General features: G+C 53.6%; 1 protein-coding gene across 4 annotated transcripts in view; it reads left to right on the forward strand.

Moving 5' to 3' along the window:
- The window catches only part of PRICKLE2 (prickle planar cell polarity protein 2), a 98260-nt gene extending 79884 nt beyond the window's left edge, over positions 1 to 18376 (forward strand). For all 4 annotated transcript variants that reach the window (XM_080605721.1, XM_080605724.1, XM_080605722.1 and 1 more), the window contains 5 exons: positions 854 to 991; positions 1311 to 1514; positions 3139 to 3325; positions 5752 to 6606; positions 15910 to 18376. In XM_080605721.1, coding sequence (XP_080461847.1) covers positions 854 to 991; positions 1311 to 1514; positions 3139 to 3325; positions 5752 to 6606; positions 15910 to 16778 — 2253 coding nt within the window. In that variant the 3' untranslated portion in view covers positions 16779 to 18376. The remainder of the gene's footprint in view (positions 1 to 853; positions 992 to 1310; positions 1515 to 3138; positions 3326 to 5751; positions 6607 to 15909) is intronic.
- The last annotated feature ends 3499 nt before the right edge of the window (positions 18377 to 21875 follow it).

Raw genomic sequence — 21875 nt, forward strand, 5'->3', positions numbered from 1 at the left:
CCCTGGCAGCCGCGGACACCCACGGCCTCCCGCAGCTGGAAGACGTCGGGATAAACACGGAGCCTGCGCTGCTTCCCTGCACCTTGGCAGGTTTTGCAGCCAGTTCCCCCTCGTGCTCGGTTTTGCTCCTCTGAAGAGTCGCGGTGTGCTCACGGGAGGGACCCTGCTCGTGTTCTCAGCTGAGATCTGGTCAGCCAAGAACTAGGCCTGCGGGGTGAAAATATCCAGAGAAACCTCACAGTTTTATAAGCTTCGGGGAAATTGCAACATTCATTGCTTATATCCTTTTATTTTACTTATTGCCTTCCAAGGAGGTTTTGCAAACACGCAAACTTTACCCTATATCGGAATAATAGGCGTAGGTCCTGAACAGCCGGCACACCGTCATTTACGTAGGGAACATGGGCTGTGCTCGAGAAACACCGACAAAATGTTTTGAAGCCGCTGTAAAACCTCTGCCATAAGGTGGCTGGTGGAGGAAGGAGGAAACCATCGGTCCCATTGCTGGGTCTGGACACAACTTTTAAGACTTCCAAGCCTTCCTAGAAACCCAGCAGCTGGAGAGCAACCCCCTGCATGGCAAGGACCAAGTCCCGTTGTGTGACCTGCTGTGCGGCACGCCAGCCCGGCACTGTCACAGCAGTTATTGTTCACTACAGGCATCCTGGGCCTGGTTGTGCATTTGTGGTTGTTTTTCTTTTATACGTCATTGAAGCAGTTGCGGGAAGGGTTTGGATTCCTGCTGAAATCCCGCCGCTGGAGGTAGCTCTGTGTTTTCTCGGGTGCCTTAGCGAGGCTCGCAGAGCCTATGGGACCGCGGCTCGGAACACCGAGCGTCGCTCCTGTTTTCTAGGTCCGCTACTGCAATTCGCTGGATGAGGAGGAGAAGAGAGAGCTCAAACTCTTCAGCAATCAGAGGAAGAGGGAAAACTTAGGGAGAGGCAACGTCCGGCCGTTCCCTGTAACCATGACGGGAGCCATCTGCGAGCAGGTGGGTAGCGGCCGACGGAGCGGTGTGAGCAGGGCGGGTTCCCAATAACCAAAGCTGGGGTCAGCCAGGTGTGTGCCACGAGCACCCCATAGTTTTGGGGGACCAGAGCAGTCTCTTTGGCTAATCCCAAAGCCCCTGGCCTCATGTGGGGGGAGCTGCTGGGATCCTGGGGGTGAAAAGGGATGGAGAGACACCAAAAAGAGGGATATTCCCTTGAGCGGTGAATTAGCACTTTCTCCCACTTGTGGAAAAACAACTCATTAGGGATGGGCAGCAGCGGGCTCGCCGGACCCATGTCATACCCTGGCTTTTCTGACAGTGCGGCGGGCAGATCAACGGCGGGGACATGGCCGTCTTTGCCTCGCGAGCTGGGCACGGCGTTTGCTGGCACCCTCCTTGCTTCATCTGCAGCGTCTGCAACGAGCTGCTGGTCGACCTGATCTACTTCTACCAGGACGGCAAGATTTACTGCGGCAGGCACCACGCCGAGTGCCTCAAGCCCCGGTGCGCAGCGTGCGACGAGGTAAGAGCCTGCAAGCCCTGTTAAAATCCCAGCTGCCCACCCCTGTACCATGTTTTTCTAAGGTGCAAAGCTTTTTTCTTGAGTGATTCTTGAGAATAAAGCAAAGTCCTGGGATGGACAGTGGTTTGAGCCTGGGAGCTGAGAGGCGGACCAAAGGGGAATACCCCACTTCTGCCCACTGAAAGATGCACCCCCGGTATGGACACAGCCCACAGGGATGGCACAGACACTTATCCCCCTGTGCATGTGGGGAGCACGCAAGAAATGCGATGCTTTGGCATCGTTCATGCATGCTTTTCCTGGGGTTTCCAGTTGGCATCCTGGGGTTACTGTGGGATTTTCAGCTGAAGACTGCCCGAGGCTGTTATGAGACAGGTCCTCACTTACGCACAAGCATCCGGGGAGGGCTTTCCATGAGCGTTTCCAGTAACAACACACCCACCCGTGCTGCGTAATTTTAGCCTGGTTGTGTGTGCGCCGTTCCTTCCTTCTCCTCTCTCCCCCCCAGAAGAAGCCTCTGGTAGGATGAGTGTTGTGTTTCTTACAAGTAGTGGTGTTTGAGTGCACGCCGAGCTGAAACTGGCTTTCAGAGAGGAGATTAAAGGGATATAGGAAGCTGAACAAATGGAATACAAAACGAATATAGAAAACCATGCAGAGTTGACTCTGAACGTTTCTCAAGTGTCAATCTCTGTTTAAAAGGCTGGTGAAGGAAATTGTTCTGGCTTTTAAAGTTATGAAAACCATAGTGTGGAAAACCATATGTACTATAAAATAGCAAGTCCCATCTATGCAAGCATATAATAGTAAAAATCCAAGGCTATATGCGCTTCAAATATAAAGAACATTGACGTATGTATCCAATTAAATTTGTAATGTTACCAGTGAAAAAACAACTCCTAACCATGCAACTGGCCCCGTTTCCTCGTGGTTTAGGCTGGGTAATTTTTTTTCATGTATTTTTTATCCTTGCAAATTCTCATACAAGTCCTTCATTCAGCGTCTTCTTTCACACACGCTTCTTCCGCTGAAGCACATGAGAAATAAACTCAGAAAGGGGAAAGCTTTCGGCACAAGCAAGTGGCAGCCGTGGGAAGGATGATGGTGAGGAGCCAGGTTGCGACTTCTTCCCTTCCCTCCAGAGACTTGCCACTTTTCATTGTCCTTTTGATCATCCTTTGTATTCAGGCCCCTGTCTGAGAGACGGGTAGATGTGTTTTAATAAGTGGCTGTTCTGTTCTTCAAAAGTCCCCCAGATCGATAGGTTGTATATAAGTGTGTTTATTACCCTGATCGACCCCTTCTGCTGATGGATGTGCTTACGAGCACCGCCAGGACGCGTTGCTGCGAGCTGGGTGTTAACGCTTTCTGGTCTGTGCACTGACACCCTCCTGGTGTATTTGCATTGTAACAGGAGGCACCCCTGGGTGCTGGATCCGATGGGTGCACCTGCCTGCAGCCAGACCCAGGGAGCCCTGCAGGGGCCGGAGTGTTTAGCTGTAAAATTCAGAGGTGGTGTGAGCAAAGGGGCACAGCCAAATCACACAGGCAGGAGACGCAAAGACCGGGGCCCACATCCCAGATCCCTTCTCTGACTTAACTCTTCTCCACCTTTTTTTCCCAGATCATTTTTGCCGACGAGTGCACCGAGGCCGAAGGGCGGCACTGGCACATGAAGCACTTCTGCTGCTTCGAGTGCGAGACTGTGCTGGGGGGGCAGAGGTACATCATGAAGGACGGCCGGCCCTACTGCTGCAGCTGCTTCGAGTCCCTCTACGCCGAGTACTGCGACACCTGTGCCCAGCACATCGGTACGTGCTCCTCCCCGGGACGGGTTTGCATCCCTCTTTGTGGCAGGAGGGCTGTTGGAGAGCAGCCCCAGGAGCTGTTGGATCGAGTGAGAGCTTCCTCTGGCCGAATTTAACGTGTGCATTTTTCTTCTAAAACTCATTTTCCTGTCAGCAGCCTGGCTCTTTGAATTGCAGCTTCTGCCCAGCCGAGCTTGCTGAAGGCTCGCACGAGTTAATGAGCTACTGATGGGAAAGATGGTTGCTCATTAGGCATCATTATTGTTTGTGTTTGCCGTTTTTAATTAACCCACAGATAGATGTTCTCAGACGGAAAGAAGTGATGGATCAGAGCTGACCTGCCTTCCTAGCACAGGGAGACGGGGTGATTTAGGGTGTGTTTTACGCTGGGGCTAGCTGTCACCCCGGTACATGGCCGCAGGGCAGCAAGCCGGGCTGTCACAGCCTTGCTCTCCGTGCTCACTTTGCCACTTGGCTGAGCATTTGCTTGCAGTTGGAAGCACGGCACGGGGTGGCCCTTTATCTGTCCGTGGAGGTGAGCTCACGTGTCTGTGCAGCGCTCGAATCATTCACGGGCTGCAGGGAGAGAAAAAAACATTTTGCTCTTGTGCGGTGGCCAGATGGCACGGGGGAAGACACGGGGCTTCAACAAAACACTTGGAGGACGTGTTTGCTGCGACCTATAGCACATCCTTCCCGAAAGCTCAGCTGCGGAGCAGTGAAGAAGCAGCTGTTACGCCTCTCACGCTCCCTTCCCTCGTGCTTCCCCCATCTGCTGCCTGTTTTCCCCTCCATCCCCTTCGCTGGCTCTACCGCAGTGCCCTGCATGGACCGACCCCGGCTAGCTGGCCATTCGCATCCCTTTCCCTGTGGCAGACGTGCTTTCATTCTGCCAGGCCTTGATAGAAGAAAAGTGCCTGTAACAGGTAAATGTGACAGCTGATTACCTGGCATGGGCTGAGGGCTCACCTTCGTTAGGGCTGGCGCGGTGGATCGGCGCTGAGCCCGCTCGCTGCCAGGTTTACCCTCCGGTTCCCATTTTGCAGCATATCTGCACGTTTCTAGCAACGAGGGACTGCAGCCATTTTGCTGCGACTCGCTCTGAGTAGTTGCTAGCTGTTGGGCTTAGCAGCCACATATATTAGAGTTAGGCATGTGCTTGGAAGGACTGGGATTTTTGGTAGAGCTACTGAGCAAGGAAGCTGTGCCCCTGTCCCTGAGAGGTGGCTTTGGATCATTGAGAAAGGAGCTGATAAAATCCCACCCGCTGTCTTTTCTCTCTTCTGTCTACAAGGGCGCTTTCTGTAAAGGCATTTTGCTCATTATAAGGGGAGGGGAAAAAAAACAGCTAGGCTAAAGCAAATTTAGCTTGGAGTAAAATGGACTGTGAACACGCTGTTAATTTGGAAATCTTCTGAGGGCACTGAGCCCTTCCAACAGCAAGGCTGCAGCGTGTGTGCAAGCAGGGGCTGCAGCATGTGTGCAGGCACGAGCTGTGCGGTGTGTGCAAGCAGGGGCTGCAACGTGCGTGCAAACATGAGCTGTGCACACGTGCAGCGTGGCTCACTGCTGCCCTGGCCAGCCTGCGCCCTGTGCAGCAGTTTCTCAGGTAACGGGGGCTTTTACGCAGAACGGCAGCTTAAACAGGCGAGTAAATGCTATAATTGAAGCCTCGGGAGCTCTGCTCATGGCTTTGACTGAGCGCTGCATCTATACCAGTAAACGTGCCGCAGCGGCTCTGGCCGGTGCCTGCAGCCAGCCCCGGGGTGTCGCTGGCTGGGGACAGGCTCTCTGTCAGCCCCCAGTGCATTCATTCCTTATCCCAAGGGGCTTGGCAGGGGCAAGCCAGGAAATTTGGCTGGGGCAAAAGGCAAGGGGACGCGCTCAGACCCCCTGGGCAGGCTCTTTCCTTTCCGATCTGGGGAAGGGGCCCCAGCAGCCAGAATAAAGTCAGGCTGGGAAGGCGGTCAGGAGCAGAGCAGCGAGGGGCAGGGATGTGATCTGTTCTGTTACGTACTTACCGAGGCAGCACAGATCCCTCTTTATGGTTCGGTTGGAGGCTTTTTGTTTTTTTAAATAGGCAGCGTATTATTGCTTTGGCTTCGAGGCCTTTATGGAGAACTCGCATTCCTATGCTTTATGATCGGAAATATCCCCGTTTAATGTGAAATAGCTTGAAGCTCGACTCCGCTGCCTTTCCCAGCACTGAGTAACTCCCTAGCAGAGGCCTGCAACCTGCAAAGAATTAGGAACGGGTGTAACTTCGCACGCTGGAGTAACCCCTCCGAAGGGTTTGTGAGAGCGAGCGCGGGTGTAGGTGCTGCTGGCGCGGGAGGGCCGCTCGGCCTGCCTGAGCGCCACGCTCCGCGGTGAGCACACCAGGCCTTGGGAAGGGCTCAGGGCTGACTTTTTGTGTGGTTCCCCCCAAGGTATCGACCAGGGCCAGATGACGTACGACGGCCAGCACTGGCACGCCACCGAGACCTGCTTCTGCTGCGCGCAGTGCAAGAAGTCCCTCCTGGGCCGGCCCTTCCTGCCCAAGCAGGGGCAGATCTTCTGCTCCAGGGCCTGCAGCGTCGGCGACGACCCCAACGGCTCCGACTCCTCCGACTCGGCCTTCCAGAGCGCCCGGGCCAAGGAGTCCCGCCGCAGCGCCAAGATCGGCAAGAACAAGGGGAAGGCGGAGGAGGGCGCGCTGGGCCAGCTGCAGGTCACCTCCAGCCGCCTCTCCGCCGACGTGGACCCGCTCTCGCTGCAGATGGACTTGCTGAGCCTGGCCAGCCAGACGCCGAGCCTCAACAGGGAGCACGTGTGGCGGAGCAGGGACGAGCTCTACCACTACGGGAGTAAAATGGAGCAGGGGCAGTCCCAAAGCCCTCTGCAGCTTCTCAGCCAATGCAATATCAGGACTTCCTACAACCCCGGCCAGGTCCCAGGCTCTCAGCCAGATCTATGGGCGAAGCACTTCAGCAACCCGAAGAGGAGCTCCTCGCTGGCGATGAAGGGGCACGGCGGCAGCTTCATCCAGGACTGCAGAGAGGACTACTATTCGGGGCGGCTTCGCTCGCAGGAGAGCTACAGCGACATGTCCAACCAGAGCTTCCCCGAGACCAGAGGAAGCCTCAAAGTCCCCAAGTACGAAGAGGAGGAGGAAGGTGGGATGCCGACGCCGCAGTGCCGCACCCGGCATCCCATCAACGCCCTGAAGTTCACGGAGGACCTGACGCCCACCGAGCAGACCCCCCGCGGCTCCATGGAGTCCTTGGCGCTTTCAAATGCCACAGGTACGTCACCCCGGGCTCCTGTCCCCCTCCGTGTGATGGGACCCGTGTGCTGGGTCACCACGGCGGGTGTCCTCCATATCTCCTCCCCCTGAAGCAGACCCGGGGACCCGCAAAGTGCTTGGTCACCCTGGGCTGAGACACATGGGGGTGGGCACAGCCCAGCAGCTGGGCTCGTTATAGCCTGTTACTGTAATTAATGTGGGGTGCAAGTGTTCCCGTCCCTCTCCCATTGCTCTCAGCCACCAGACGTGCTGGCACTGGTGTGGGTGGCAGCCTGGGGGCATCACGGGGGGCCACCGGCCGCCTGCCCGGCCCCCGGTGTGCATGGCAGCCCCGTCTCACTTGGTCTGCTTGTTTAGCAAATGCAGCTCTTTAGAGCTGGTTGGCTTTTCTGCATAGCTCAAAACAAATGTTTTCAAGCTCTTTAATCCTCCCTTTTGTGCAGAGGGAGGAAAAATCAAGGCCAACTGCTAAAGCAGAGACAGATCCTAGCATTCAGCACTTTGAGGACTGCTGTCAGCTGCCGTTGTGGGCTAAAAATATTTTTAAATGCTTTGAAACAGGCCCAGTTTTGCAACCCCTTTTGCTTGTTAGGCAGCCATCAAGCTTGCGGCTAGTTAAGACGAATTCCTTCTCATTTCTATGGAGCTCTCTTTCTCCTCTTCCAATACTGTTGCGACTGCAGGAAAAAGCCAGGCAAGATGCTTTTCCCATCTTGCATGAGTGTCGAGCCCTTTTCTCCCCAGTACATCCCAATCCCAAACCAGACACGGCTGGCGTTTGCTTCGGACTCCCTGAGCAGCAAACTTCTCAGAAAAGAAAATACCAAGCCTGGTTTGCTTGCCAGAGATGCTGGCTTGCTCCTTCTTCACCACTCCCCCGGCATGTTTCCGTTCCAGCCAAGCATTGTTCGGAGCCAGGCTCATCCTGCTCCTGCCCTTGCAAAATCGAGTCCTTCCCTCACTGTCCCCCATCCATGAGCAGCCCAGAGGAGCCTGGTCCTGAGGGGTTCCCCCCAGGGAGCATCGCTGGCCTTGGGGAGCCCGTGCTGGTGAACCTGGGGTCTGTGCTCACCCAGCCCGGACGGGCAGGTTTGCTTTGGTACACCCTTGCCCTATTCATGGGTCTTGGTGTGTTTGTTTAGGGAAGTTGCCAGCCCCGTGGCAAGATGTGAAATGAGCCAGGATCCCTCTAAACAGCAAACGTTAAGAGCATGGGGGGAGAGGAGAGGCTGATGAGCTGGAGAGGGCTCAAACAGCCTCAGAAAAAAAGGAAAATAAGATGTGAAATGGAGAGGCAGCTGGGAATTGCCCTCCAAAACAAAGCCCCGTATTTCAAAAGTTGCTCCTGTTCCTGAAAACCCATATTGTGTAAACCCTGCCAGTAGAAACAGTCTTGAGCAACACCGAGTTCCAGTGAGCAATATCTGAATACTGAAGCGGCTGCTTCCTGCTTTGGAGCTGAAGTGTAACAAATTTTCTGAGATACAAGTCAAGAGGTGAGAAACGTAGAAAATCTTTCATGTTAAAGTGAAAACTCGTTCTGTATTTCGTTCGGGAATCCTGGGAGAGAGATCTTCCAGAGGCATCCTCGTCGTGTGCTTGTAGTGTGTTTCTTTGCAGGCAGTGCAAGCAGCTCTCTTCTTTCCTGCTTTTCTGAGAAGTTGCTCAGCATGATGAGGCTTGTAACGAATGTGAGCGGTACCTCTGAAGAGGGAGGTGATAACATTTTTATTAATGTGTAAGATCTAGTAATTTTCATTGCTCTGGGACCTGGCTCAGCTCGGGCTCAGGGGCGCTGTGCTAATAACCGCAGCTCTCCAGGGCTGCGCTCGCTGGCGGGGAGCATCGGGGACAGAGACAGAATTATCTCACTTCGTCGGCAGTGTTTTGAGGACAGCCTTGGTGACCTGGCCAAGGTCTGTGGGAGGGTGGGATTTTTGAAGCCAGGTGCAAAGCCTAAATTCTGCAACAGGGCACAGCCACTGCCTTTCCTTGGTCCCCTCAAAGCGAGCTCCATGGCAAACACCATACTAATGCAAACCAGGCTGCGGTGCCGCTTGTGCCAGAGTATGCTTTTCCTTATGCACATCTTGTAAATTATGTTTGGAAGTCAGGCAGGGGCCACCGGTAACTCCTTGGGTTTGCAGACCCTTGTGAAGCACGCCCCAGCCTCTGCGGGCAGCTTCTCTCCTGCCCAGCTGCGAGCTCCCTTTGAGTTACTAACTCTGAACGTTGCTCCACCTTGTAAAATGAAATAATTAGCACTGAATCCATCTAATATTTTATGGCATGGTTGGAAACGTTCTTTTTTTTATGGGGAGCTGAAGGGCAAACAGTCCCTGACCTGCAGAGTGCGTATTAAAAGCTGACTGGTTCCTCCCTGGCAGCAGCTCTCGCTGTGATGTTTCTATTATGACTTAACTAGTAATTAGCCGGAGATGTCAGTAGGGGTGGGTAACAAACCTGGTGTCTGATGGTGGTTCCTGTCCTCTGGACAGAAGTGAACTGAAGTCCTGGGGAGCCTCTTATGAACCAGACACTGCTTAGTCGCCCTAAAGCAGATCCCGAATGGCTTAGCTGGGGTGTGCGGCACCACGGTCATCCCGTGCTCCCGAGCACTCACCCTTAAATGGCTCCGTTGTGCTCTGCGGCCACGCTGTGGTGCCTCAGCAGGCTCCGTTAGGTGCCCGAGTGTCGGAGGTAGCACAGCCTTCCCTGGGCTTCGTTTCTGGGTTGGAATTAGATGGCAGCCTCTCTGCTGGCCTCTGCTTGTGCTTGTGTAATCCCCGTGAACGCTGACGGGATTTGAGCACTGGCAAAGGGAAGAGTTTCCTGCTGCTGGGGCTCATCTCGTCCTTCCTCCCACGTTGCAGTTTGGAAATCCCTCTCTGCTCTCAGCCGAAGGCTGCGACAGACCTGAACTGAACGGCCCCTTCTGGGTGGCCGGCTCCTGCCCCGGCCCAGGTGCCAGCAGAGGCAGCGGTGGGGAGAGGCAGCGAGGGTCACGGGGGTTTTCCAGTGAGATTTGGGGCCAGCGCTTGCTCCGGGATGTTCAGCTGAGATCTGAAAGCATATTCTCCAAGTTGATTTTTGCTGTATTTTATATTACCCTTTATATCTGTTTTCCTTTGGTTGCTTTATTTTTTTTATTTTTTATTAATGTCATTAGCAACTGTACAAACCAGTGGCTGCTGCGGCAGTGATTACCCCATAGCTCCTTTCATAAGCAACCAGGGCTATGCGAAGATGTAGCTGGTCAGGAAGCTGTTCTTGTGGGGAGGAATCTGGTCCCACCAGAGGTTTGTCCCTTCCCAAAAGGCGCTCGGTCCACTACAGCCCCAACCCCGGTGTTCACGGTGTGCCCAGCGTGCTGCTAGTCGTGGGGTGCTTGCATCGCCCTCTGAAAAGGTTTTGCAAGTGCTGTGTGTGCCTAGCAGCTGAATCAGAAATCAGGAGCTGATCTCTGCTGATCCCCAGCAGTCGTTTCCACGCAATGCCAGCTGGTCGAATAGCCCACTTCAGCAGGTACCCGCGGGCTGAATGTTTCTCCGCGCTGACGGCCGAGCCGCGTGCAGAGAGCACGAGTGCTGCGGAGGGGAGCTGCGCTGAACGGTGACACTGCTCCGTGCAAAAGGAGAAAGGGATTTGAAGTATTTCTTGGGAAAACATGTTTGGGTGAGGGTAACAGCCGAGCTTCATTTCCTCCCCTCATCTGTCACAGGCATAAATCCAGGAAAAAAAGAAAAAACTGGTGCCGTTACAGGGTGCAGTGTGACTGCACGTGGATGGCACACGTTTCTGTTACCTCCTCTGTTACGAGATGCTCCAAGGCCCCAGACAGCTTGTTTTTGTTTTTGTTTTTGTTTTTCCCCAGGACTAAACAACTGTGATATAGCCAGAAAGTGGGGAGAGAAAATGCCTGCGTGCGTGTGCGCCAGCCCTGGTCCCTGCAGGGCTGCGCTGCGGGCACAGCCTGTGTCCAAGCCCTGTGCAGACAGGCTGAAAGCAGGGGGAAATGGGGAAAAGAAAAAGCTGTTTCCCAGGGCTGGGGGATGTTTTCCCAAGAAAAAGTTCAGTAGCTCAACGTCTCCTGCACTGAGAGGTTGGGAGCAGCTCCTGACCATGCTGCTCCCGGCGCCAAATACCTCGTCCCCCGCACTGTTGGGGATGGTGGGCATGGTGCTTGTGGCGAGCAGGGGCTGGGGGCTGGCCCCCATCCCTGTGCCCCCAGTGCCAGGGGGATGTCAGACCCCCCCGCTGCATCCCTTGGGTGCTTCTCCCCCCGCTCAGCTGGGGAGGGATGTGCCCAACATGGGAAGATTTCATCGGGTCCATGATGTGCTTGGCAAGCGCTGTGGCTCCCCCCGAATTGCAGGGCTCCTGGCCTTTCCCTCGCAGCCCTGTTTACGTTCTGTGACTTCCAGTTACACAAGGGCTCTGCTTTATTTCTGCACCACCCCAAGGCCGGTCAGAAGCGGAGCGAGGCTGAGTTATAAACAAATCCCCGGGAAGGCTGTTTCTCCTTAAGTCCCTTTTTAGTTCTGGGGGTTGAACTTAAAATAAATCCTGTTTCAGGGGCAGGGAGGACGTGCCTGCCTGGTGCTAGGGGAGAGGCAAGGCTGTGACGGGGGGGAACGAGGGATGCCACGCCGTCCCCTCCTGCGTGGCTGTGTCCCTGTCGCACAGCAGCTCTCCTGTCCGGGTGCAGGCACCTCTATGAGGCTGGGGTGCTGAGGACTGCGATGTGCGGATAAATGCCTGCACCCTGGTAAATGCAAAGGCAAGGAGAGCCCTGTTTGTTCACAGTATCACAAATTTTGCATTCTCCCCATGTAGAGACAGACGATGCGATCTCTGCACGGGCTGCTGCTGGCTGCGGCCGTGCCGCCCTGCGTGAGCCAAGCTTCGCGGGGAGCTCGGCGTAATGGGGGCCGGGAGCTGCCTCCCCTCGTGGGTGCCTCGTTTCCAGCCTCACACCAAGCGTACGTGCTCGCCGTAGCCCCTCCGCTGTCATTTGCTCGGTGTTTTAATAATCCATAATTAATGCAGCCCTGGTTTAGCAAAGCACGTAGCGCAGCTGGGGAGACGTGAGCGCGTTGCAGAGCTTTGTTGTGGCGAGGCTTTAGAGGTGATGCGTACAAGGAACATCAGCTCTTTGGACTTCGTGCTGTTGGTTTGCTTCTCCCATTGTTATATTTTCCTTGGAAGCATCCGATAGGATAGACGCAGCCTTTGCAGTCGGGGTGGGGATCGTACAGCGTGTTCCTAGCAAACCCTAATGTTAAACAGAAACCCGCTCCGCGTTCCCAGAGCCGTAGCCAGACCGAGCTTTAAATCGTGTGCCCGCAGACGAGCTACAGCTTTCGCTTGTGTTCATCCCAAACGCGTGCGTTTCCATGGCTTCGGCGTGAAATATTGAGCCTGGCAGCCCCACGCAGCGGCAGGCAGCAGCAGGACAGCTTGCTGTGCCCACGGGCACGGGCTGCAGGGACGGGCACGCCAGTGGCACCGCGCTCACAGCCGGGCACATCGCCTCCTGCCTGAGCCAGAGCCCTCGGGCTGGCCATGGTCGGCATCAGCAAAGCAGGAGCAGCAGCCTCAGGGTGCGATGGATGGTGGGGAGAAGCCCCTGATGACATTTGGGACTTCTGCATCGCCCCCAGCCCCGCGTTGTGCGTTTGCTGCACGTACCGCTGGGGATTCGTGCCTTTGCAGAAGGCCTCACGGGAGCCGTCTCTGGGTTACTGGGTCACCCCCGGGCTTGCACCCGTGGAAAGGGGCCAGAGGTTTGCACAGAAGCAGCCGGCTCACACCGCGGGCTAGAGCGAGGCTCCCGCGCAGCCCCGTGAAACAGATTCTCGGGTTTCCTTATTGGAAAAATACCCGCTGCGTGGCAGGGTCCCCCTCTCACATTCCCTTTTTTTCCAGGTTAGGGCTCGATCGGATTATTAGCTGTGTTCCCAGATGAAACACTTCATTAAGGGGGAGCTGCAGTGGCTGTAAATAAGTGCTGGTAACTCAAGAAGCTCGGGCCTCGCTGCAGTACTGCAGCTAAACAGCCGCAGGAGGGGAAGGGAGGGGCAGCGCAGGACCACAGCAGCATCCCCAGGGACCCGCAGCCGTCAGCATGGGGCGCGAGGACCAGCAGCGGCTGCCTGTGCCCAGCAGCCCTCCAGCATCCCATTTTGCAGGTTTCTGGCCACTTTTACTGCCGAAATTTTCCTTGCAGGAGTTCGGCCGACCTGGAGAACAACACGTTCCCCTCCTCTTCGCAAGCATTTTGTCAGCTCTTGGAGGCTGTTATTATATTCCCCTTCAGCCTCCTCTTCTCTAGACTAAACAACCCCTGGTCTTTCAAACTTTATTCCTAGGTCACGTTTTCCAGATCAAACATTTTAGACCGTTTGTTATTGCTGTCCCCTGGACTCCCTGCAGTCAGGCTGGAGCGCTCCCGGCTCGCTGAGGCTTCGCGGCTCCCTGGAGGAGGGCAGGATTGTTTCAGAGCGTGGACGGACCACGGGCAGGCACCCATTGTGCTTTGCTTCCAGCCGAGTGGGGAAATATATTTATGGCGCTTTTAAAGCAAATTTAGTTTAGGCTTGGTAATCTCAAAATTGAAACTCTCGGGTGTTTCCCCTGTCTGCATGGCAGGGCCACGCTCCCTCCCAGAGCCGGCTCGGCGTTCAGCCTTGGTACAATCAATGTTTTCCCAGTGATTAAAGACCTCATAATGTGTGCGCTTAATTATATTCAGGCCATCCGGATGAACAGCCAAAACCATCCCTTGGGCCTAATAATTGCTGATTGAACCTTATGCTGGGAGCTTCAGCTGTGCACGTAGCGCAAGCCCCTTGTCCAAAATTTTCCCTGGGTGCTGACCAGCGCTTCGAAGAGGGGAAGGAAGGGGCTCTGTTCCCACTGAGGTGCCTGCAAGGGGCTGGAGACCTCCAAAAAGGGGCTGGGGTCCTCCAAATACTCAACCTGAGCACTGCTGGTTGTTTTTCCTGCGTGCAGGGCTCCTGCCGGTGCCGTGGTGCTTAGTTTGGAAATCCTGCTCAGCTCTCTCATGCCTCGGGAGCCTCTCCCTGCACGCTCAGGTTATTCTCGCTGGATGCAGACCTGGAGGAGCCGAGAGTGCAGGTGCTGTGGCAGGGGCTGGCTGTGCACCGGGACAAATCTCTGTCCCAGCAGAGCAGGGTGAGACCGGCCCCTTGCGAATGGTGCTGCCAAAACGGATCTGCTGCCGCTGGCGGAGCATCCTGCGGTGCTCAGAGCTGTATTTCTGCAAAGCACCCGTGTCGTTCTTCCTCATTACGGGGCTGCGCTGCTTCTCTTAACGAAGGGCTGCATGAATGTCACCGAGGGCTCGTTTTCTTTGGCATCAGCTATTGTCTGACACAGCTGATTAAGGCCAAACTCGGCTGTCGGCAGCTGTGATTCACGCTTGGGTCGGCTCAGCCGGCCACCCCGCTGCTCCTCCAGCCTTTCGAGAGGCTTTTGCTCACGCTGTGAGGGTGCTTATCCCTCACGGGGGGCTCGCCAGCTCCTCTGCGGTGGCACAGAGGGGACCGGGGCGAAGCAAATAATGCGACAAACGGCATAACCAGGAGCAGAGCGCAGAAGGCAGCTGCTCCGGTGGCACGAGACAGACAGTGCTGCAAAGGCAGCAGCAGGGCTGGGAAGCCTCGTGCAGGGCTGCTTCCAAACAGAGGAGGCGGGGGGCAGCTGCAGGAGCCAGCGGGGTTGGTTTAACTCACCTGAGATCAGCAAAAAATAAAGGCACGAAGCTGGTGTGCAAAGTGCGTCCTCAAAAATAAATGCAGCTTTGCTTTTCTTAGCCTAGCCTCTCCCTTTTCCCGTGGCGTTCAGGCATTGCCTTTGCTTAGCTCTGCTCTGCTGGGATAAAAACTGGAAGCTTCCCAATTAAAAGCAGGAAAGCAAACAAGCAGAGAGTCTCGCTTCGTAAATGGTGCCGGCGGCTGGGACTCGGGGAGCAAAGCCAGGCAGTGCCAGACCCGGGCTGAAACACTGGCAGCCGGTTGTGCTCGAGTGCTGAAGCTCTTGCCAGTGCCCCCAAGGATAGGATTCAGCTGGGCTGGGCACTTCAGGAAAGCCTTGGCCAGCTTTGCAGGATCTGTAGGTCTTCTTAAGGCCAAGTCCCAAAGAAGCCGAAGCGGATTGTGAGCGGGGTTAGTGGCAGCAGCCCTTCTTCTTGCTCGTTTTTGGCAGGCAGCGGGTAGTGCCGAAGGAGCCGAGCTCTTGACGAAATGCAAGCAGCTTTTGTGAAGGGAGAAAGAATTTACTCTTGAATTGTGGGCTGGGTTGTTGTTTTTTTTAATTAATTTACCAAGTCATAAATTCTTGGCGATTGCATAAGGGGCGTGCGTCATGTTGAAAATCCTGCTGATGGTGCACAGCGCTCCCAGTTCGGTCTGCACGGGGAGATTGCCGGAGAGTGACGGGGAGAAAAGTGCCAAAGCAAACACTCTGCATTTGATTTGGGATGAAATGTATTTCCTTTGAAACAGCTTGCGAAATATGTTGTCCTTAGCTTGTAATGCAAGAGCTTACTGCTGCCAGTTGTCAAGCCAACGTGGAGGCAGTCAGAAAATAGTCAGAAAACACCCAGAAAACAGGCCAGGGCCTAGGGAACCAGGGAGCACGCCGGGTTTCTTGTCCATGAGATGGTACAGAGCAGACGGCCCGCTTCTCTGCGGCAGCCTTCGGGGCTGGAGGGAAGCACCTTGAGCATGGCCAAGGCTGCGCCTCCCACCCCGCCTGGGGACATCGCAGCACAGCTCGGTGACAAGCCTGAATTGGTCGGCGGCCCTGTTTCTGGCTGCTCCTGACATTGCCCAGTCCTTCAAAACATGTCACCGTTGAGCAAGGGGTGGGTGCCGGATCATGGCACCCTAGTTATCTCAGCGTGCCGGGGGCCTCGGGTTACCTCTGACGCATGAATTCGTTTCTGGCATCACTGGTTATTCCTATCAAGTCGCAGACAGTGTAGACATATGGGGAAGGGAGTCGCGAAAAGCATCTAACAGTCCTTGGAGTCCTACTCAAAACACCTTAAATTGGCGTGATTTCCCCAAAGGAGGATCTGTCTCCTCTTAAAAAATAAAATAAAACAGAAAGCATCCTCCTGAAGGGCTCTTCAGGACACCATGTAGAACAGAGCTTATTTTAAAGCAAAAACCCACAGGTTCAGGCCAAAACCAGCCTTCTCCCTGCATCTCCGATGACAGGAAATTCTCCTGCTGATCTCTCTTTTTCCCTCCCTTTCCCCTTCCCCACCAAGGCCTCTCAGCAGACGGCGGAGCCAAGCGCCAGGAGCATCTCTCCAGGTTCTCCATGCCCGACCTGAGCAAAGACTCGGGCATGAACGTCTCGGAGAAGCTGAGCAACATGGGGACCCTCAACTCCTCCGTGCAGTTCCGCAGCGCCGAATCCGTCCGCAGCCTGCTCTCCGTGCAGCAGTACCAAGACCTGGAGCCCAACCTGCACGGCCTGGCCAGCCCCATCGGCTACCGCGAGCGGCCGGCGCACGGCCGCCTGCACCAGAGCTTCGACTACGGCAGCGGGGTGTCCGGGGGCAAGCTGGGGGCGCAGGACGGCGCGAGGCATGTCCCCATGAGCGAGCGCACGCGCCGGCGAACTACCCTGCGGGACGATGACCGGCACTACCGCCCGCACCGCTCGCGACGCTCCCGGCGCTCCCGCTCGGATAACGCCCTGCACCTGGCCAGCGAGCAGTGCTGCCGGCTGAAGGAGAGGCCCTCGCTGCGAGCCAGGGATGACTACGACCAGTTCGTGCAACAGCGGAGCTGCAGAGAGAGCCTGGAGCAGGGTCCCCGCAGGGACGCCTATGGCCACTGCCCCAGGACGGTGTCGGACCTCGCCCTGCAGAACCACTTGGGCGAGCGCTGGGGGCCCTACTTCGCCGAGTACGACTGGTGCTCGACGTGCTCCTCCTCTTCGGAGTCCGACAACGAGGGCTATTTCCTCGGGGAGCCGATTCCCCAGCCCGCCCGCCTCCGGTATGTGACCAGCGAGGAGCTCCTGCACAAGTACGGCTCCTACAGCATGCCCAAGTCTTCCACCTTGGGCGGCAGAGGACAGTTGCACAGCCGGAAAAGACAGAAGAGCAAAAACTGTATCATATCCTAATGGCATCCTTGCCGGGCACCTTCGGAGAATGTAGATTAACTCACAAACTTGCACTGTTCTAGACCATGTAAGCGCTTTTATTGTAACAAAAAGGCCTGAGGAGTAGGGATTTGTAAGAAGGTTGTAGACTGGCTTCTATAAATAGTCATAATCGTGGGCACAGTGAATATATTTTGCACATCTTACTTTGAAAACAAAAAAAAAGTTCACTTTAGCCTGTAATATTTACCTAGTAGTTTCTCTTCTCTCTCCCGAGTACTGCCACCCGTTGAGTTCTCTTTGCCCGTACGTTTTTGTTACCACTGTTGGCTATCACCATCCGCTTGCTGGTAGCTCTTGCTTTCCACCATGCCATCATTTCCCATTACCCAATTTGTTACGTCTTTGTCTCTCTCAAACAGTGTGGGAGCCTAAGTTATTTCCATGATTGTTGTAAATGCAATGTAAATGAGAGTTTGGAGAAAATATTTTTGTATTTTGTAATATCAGAGGAATTTCTATATCTTAGGAGTCACTGGGAAAATGCATGCACATCCATAGCTGTATCCTGCCAGAGCTGAACAAACAGTACTTTAGCCCCCCTCAACTTTTCATTTCATCATCAAATCTCTTAAGCATATCAGTGAGAGTTTGAGTAGTTGTTTTATTTTTTAAACTCCTTTTTTTTCTCTCTCTGTTTGTTTTGTTCCTGGTAAATAAAGAGAACATTCGCTGATTCATTAAATCTTGAAGAGGCCTAGGTGGCTCTTTGAAGTCTGCTCACACCTGTGGTTTTTAGGTACACTCTCAGTCAAATACAGGAGTCCTGACAGCTGCAAAAGTGACTTTTTTGTTGAATAGGAAAGAACAGAACTACCAAATGTCTGCAAAGTTGTAAATGACCAAAGCTGGAGAAGGAATTTTACATCTCTGTAGAGAATGCTGAAGTTACTAAACGTTGAACTATTATTTGGAGTAAATAAAAGTGTAAATGGTGCAATTGTGTGATGTCAGCATGACGTTGTTTTGAATATAGACTTGTCTTATGGTGCTCTCGTTTTCCGGGTTATGTTAACTGCTGTTCATTACTAAGTGGAAGTCTCAGTATTGCCTATTGCCTAACACTTCAGAGACCGACTGCAAACTGCTCCTGCCCTGGCCGACCACCGACAGCATCGCCCTGGTTGAGAGTCACGTTGGTGGGGCTCAGCTGGGTTCTGGTGGACACGAGTTTTTCTCTGCGTGCTTTCAACCATCGGGGTAGCAGCAGGGTCGCAGGCGATGCTGCTTGTGGCAGCGGTCCCCGGCATCCTCACCACCTCCCAGTGGAAATTCGGGAGGACGGAGGGGCCCCGTCTCCTCCCCACTGCAGGAGCATCCCTGCAGAGCGCGGGGACCCGACATTGCCTGCCCACAGCAGCAGCTGCAGGAAAATCGTGAAGATGGATGTCTCCACACCACAAACTATTGCTAGGAACTTTTTTGTCGTTTGTAAAGGACAATGTGATAATTATTATTCCTTTAAAAAGAAAACAAAAAAAAGAAATGACACTTAAGTATATTTAAAAAAAATATTGTTTTTTTTTTCCAGTTGGAATAAATGGAAGTATTCATCCAAAGGGAAGAGTCTCACGTGTATGATTTTACTCTGAAGGTGTGATGGTTAATTGGGGAGTACGAGACTGTATTTCCACCAGGCCAGTGCTACAATTAAAGCATGAGGATCAACTCCATCCCATCCCTGACTCCTCTGGTGGGCAGGGAAACCCAAGGCAGGCGGCTCGTGCCCCCCAGGGCTGCTGCCCCCACTGCTGGCTTGGTGTTTAAGAATCCCAGATCTTCACCTGGGGCAAGTCAGCGCAGCTCAGCTGAAATCCCCAGCACAGCTCTGGTTTGTGCCGAGCGAGACTTCAACCTGTAATTTATAAATAACAGCCTTCTCCTCAGAAAGATCACAGATCTTTGCATGTTTTCCCAAACAGGCCTGGTAAGGAGGGTAGGGGTATAGCTTTCAGTGACAAGTATGACACTAACTACAGGTTATTATATAATTGGCTTTTAATATGTACAATTTAATTCTTTGTCACTGATTAAAAGCACAATGAATGTTGTCTATCAGCCCTAAGTACCTCGTGCAGCTGAGCTGCCTGAGGACTAACGACTGTTTGTACAGCAAACCCTGAATTGCTCGGCAAATGACAGAGAACTAATCCCTCGCTTGCTTGTTTAACCGCTTGTTGCCTCTCCAAAAATCCAACTCGAGCAGTGCTTCTGCCTGGTGCCCAACCAGGGTTAAAGCGTTACTGACCGTCAGCAGGGCTGCACCTTTTCCCGTGCTATTGCTATAAGCGCAGCTCCGGCGATGCTCCCCTCTGCCAGCCCAACATAAAGATCTCACACCGCATTTTGGAAGGAAGAAAGCCCCAGGTCGGTTTGAATTTCAGCAATAAAAGTGTAAACCAGCTAAACCCAACTTTGAAATCATTTTTACTCTTCATATGGGCTCCAGAAGTCCCATACAATTGTGCACATGGGGAAAAAGAAAATTTCTTTCTTCCTTTCTTTTTCTTTTTTTTTTTCCCCTTGTTCAGGGTATGATTAACCATTTCTGACAAACCCACTGAGCCTGAGGGCTGGAGCTACAAGCCCGTGAAATTCCGCTCCCTCGCCATCTGGCCCCGCTGGGTTACCCTCGTGCACCCACTGGCTGCGGGTTGCCGGCGGCCTGGGGAGCAGGGGGCAGCTTGGGGCACCTTCACAGTCATTTCTGTCTTCCCCATCTCCCAAAATTTGGTTAACGTGGCCCCAGCTGATGCAGATGAGCACCAGGCGGTGGGGGAGCCGGGGGTGCTGCTGATGTAGGGGTTTTGCCAAGGGAGCCCTTGCCAGCTGTGGTACCAGAGTCGGGCTGGCACAGCGTCAACCCTGCTACAAGAAAATAATAAATAAAAAATCTGTTTAGGCCTATTGCTGCCACAGTTCTCTTCCATAAAAGATCTTCCCCCCCCCCCCCCCCCCATATAGACGCAGTATCCAAAGGAGCACTCAACTTTAATTTTAATGGCTTCTCTTATTTATTTATTTTTAATATTCTCGACTTTCGGAAGCAGCCGCTTGAAGCCAGCAGTTTCCTTCCCCATTTCCCCTTTCTACCCAGGCCTTTGTGCCAGCCGCTGCCCTGCCTTGGGGCTAACCCCCCGGGTGGGCTGGCTTCGGGACGGGAAGCCTGGGGAGCTGCGTGCTGCTGCTGAATCTGGGCTGTCCTCATTCTCCTGCAGGTTGCTGTCACCTATTTGGTTACCACCCTCCGCGGCCAGGGGAAGCGCATTAGCTAAGAGCAATTCCAGGGCGCTATTTTAAAGACTAAATGCCCTTTTTCTTTTTTTTGTAGGGGGTGGGGGATCCCATTTGCTCACACCACCTGACATGATGAGAAAGAGGAGACTTTATGCAACCTACTTTCAACCTAGGTCCTTAAATCTATTTAGGAATTCAGGTCCTGTTTGAGTACAAGCGGAAAAGGGGAATTGGTGGCCAGGGATGCTGAGGGCCATGAACAAGCCACGAGAGAGCTGGCACCTGTTTCCAAAAGCATCTGCGAGCAACCATGCTGGAATACCAGCTATTTTCCACAGGTATTTCTATTCTACAATACTAAAAATAAAAAATTAACATTAAAAAAAGCGCCTTTTATTCCCAGTCAGGTACTGCTGGATGCTGACACTCACTTGCTAATCATCGAGACACTGTTGGAGCCACAGCTGGTGCCAAGAATGCCCTTCTGCATCTCCAAGCAGGGAAAAAAAAAAAAAAAAAGAAAAAAAAAGAAAAGAAAGGAGGAAGTTTCAATCATTCAAGTCTCTGCTCCTTGGCATGGACCTGCTGGGCTGGGCGCATCCCCCCCTTGCTGCTCCACCTGGGGGGAGCGGTGACCCGAGAGCTCCTGCCTGCTGCTCCACCCTGCTGCCGCTCCCCTCCTTATTAATAACACAGCGAATTACCGACATCCCTGTTTTAGGCAAAAACCGCAGTCGTTTGCTAAAGCACTCTCAGGAGAGTTTTCCCGTTGTAAAAGCAAATATTTATATCTGCTGCGCTCTTGGAGGCTCTGGATACGATCAGTTCTTAAAGTGAGATTTAGCTGAAAGAACTGATTTATTAAAATGGATAAACAAAGCCCCGTGAAGCGAGCTAATTCAGCCTAAATAAAGCATTAAGCTCTGAAGAGCGCCCATCACGTCGCAGCATATACACACACGTACGTGCCTATACGCACCCAGATATACACACACATCACTCATGCAGCCCAGCGCGCCGTCCCCGGGGACACGATCCCACGTCAGCTTCACCCCCATGGGAACGCTGGCCCTCGGCCGGGCTGTGTGTACATTAGGCTACGTATAAATATATTTATATATATATATATATATTAGCACGTGCAGGGACTGATGACAGCTCCAGCCCTGCAGCCAGCCGGCCCTGGCCACCCCTGCCCAGCTGCTGGCTCTGCCAGGGCTCGGTGCCTCACTTTCCCCAACTCCAAAGCTTCAGCACAATTATGTCTTTACCCACAAGGAGCTTAAAAATCCCAGGTTATTTAAATCCTCGATTCTTTTCTGTGAGTTGGTCTCTAATTGTCAGTTATTTGCTCACAAGTACTCTTATGGCTGATGCCGGAGCAGGCTGAAGCAGCTTTTATTTTGGTACTTGGTTTAATTAGGATTTTTGGAACAGCGAGGCAGGGGCAACATCCAGTCTTGCTGCTCATCACATATTCATTATTTACATTTCCAGTATCCCAAGTAACTCGGCCCAGAAAACAAATAAATGAAAGCCGAAGCATACACAAAACATCTGGAGGTGCTGCAGTTGTTACTGATCGCTCGCAAGGCACAGGGGCTCCACGGGGCACGGCAATGGACAGGGTCCGTGTGGCTGCTGAGCCAAATGGAGGGGGTCTGCTGGGGTGGGGGCTGCGGGAGGACCCCATCCATGGTACCCCATGGGGCTGGAAGTGCCCCTCTCTTGCTCATTCATGATCTTCATCATTTGTAAAAAAAAAAAAATAATTAAATATAATGACATCATTTCTAATGGAAAAGTGATTTTATTTATTTT

This window comes from Anser brachyrhynchus (genome assembly GCF_964034855.1).
Source record: "Anser brachyrhynchus genome assembly, chromosome: 10".
In the NCBI taxonomy this organism is placed as follows: Eukaryota; Metazoa; Chordata; class Aves; order Anseriformes; family Anatidae; genus Anser; species Anser brachyrhynchus.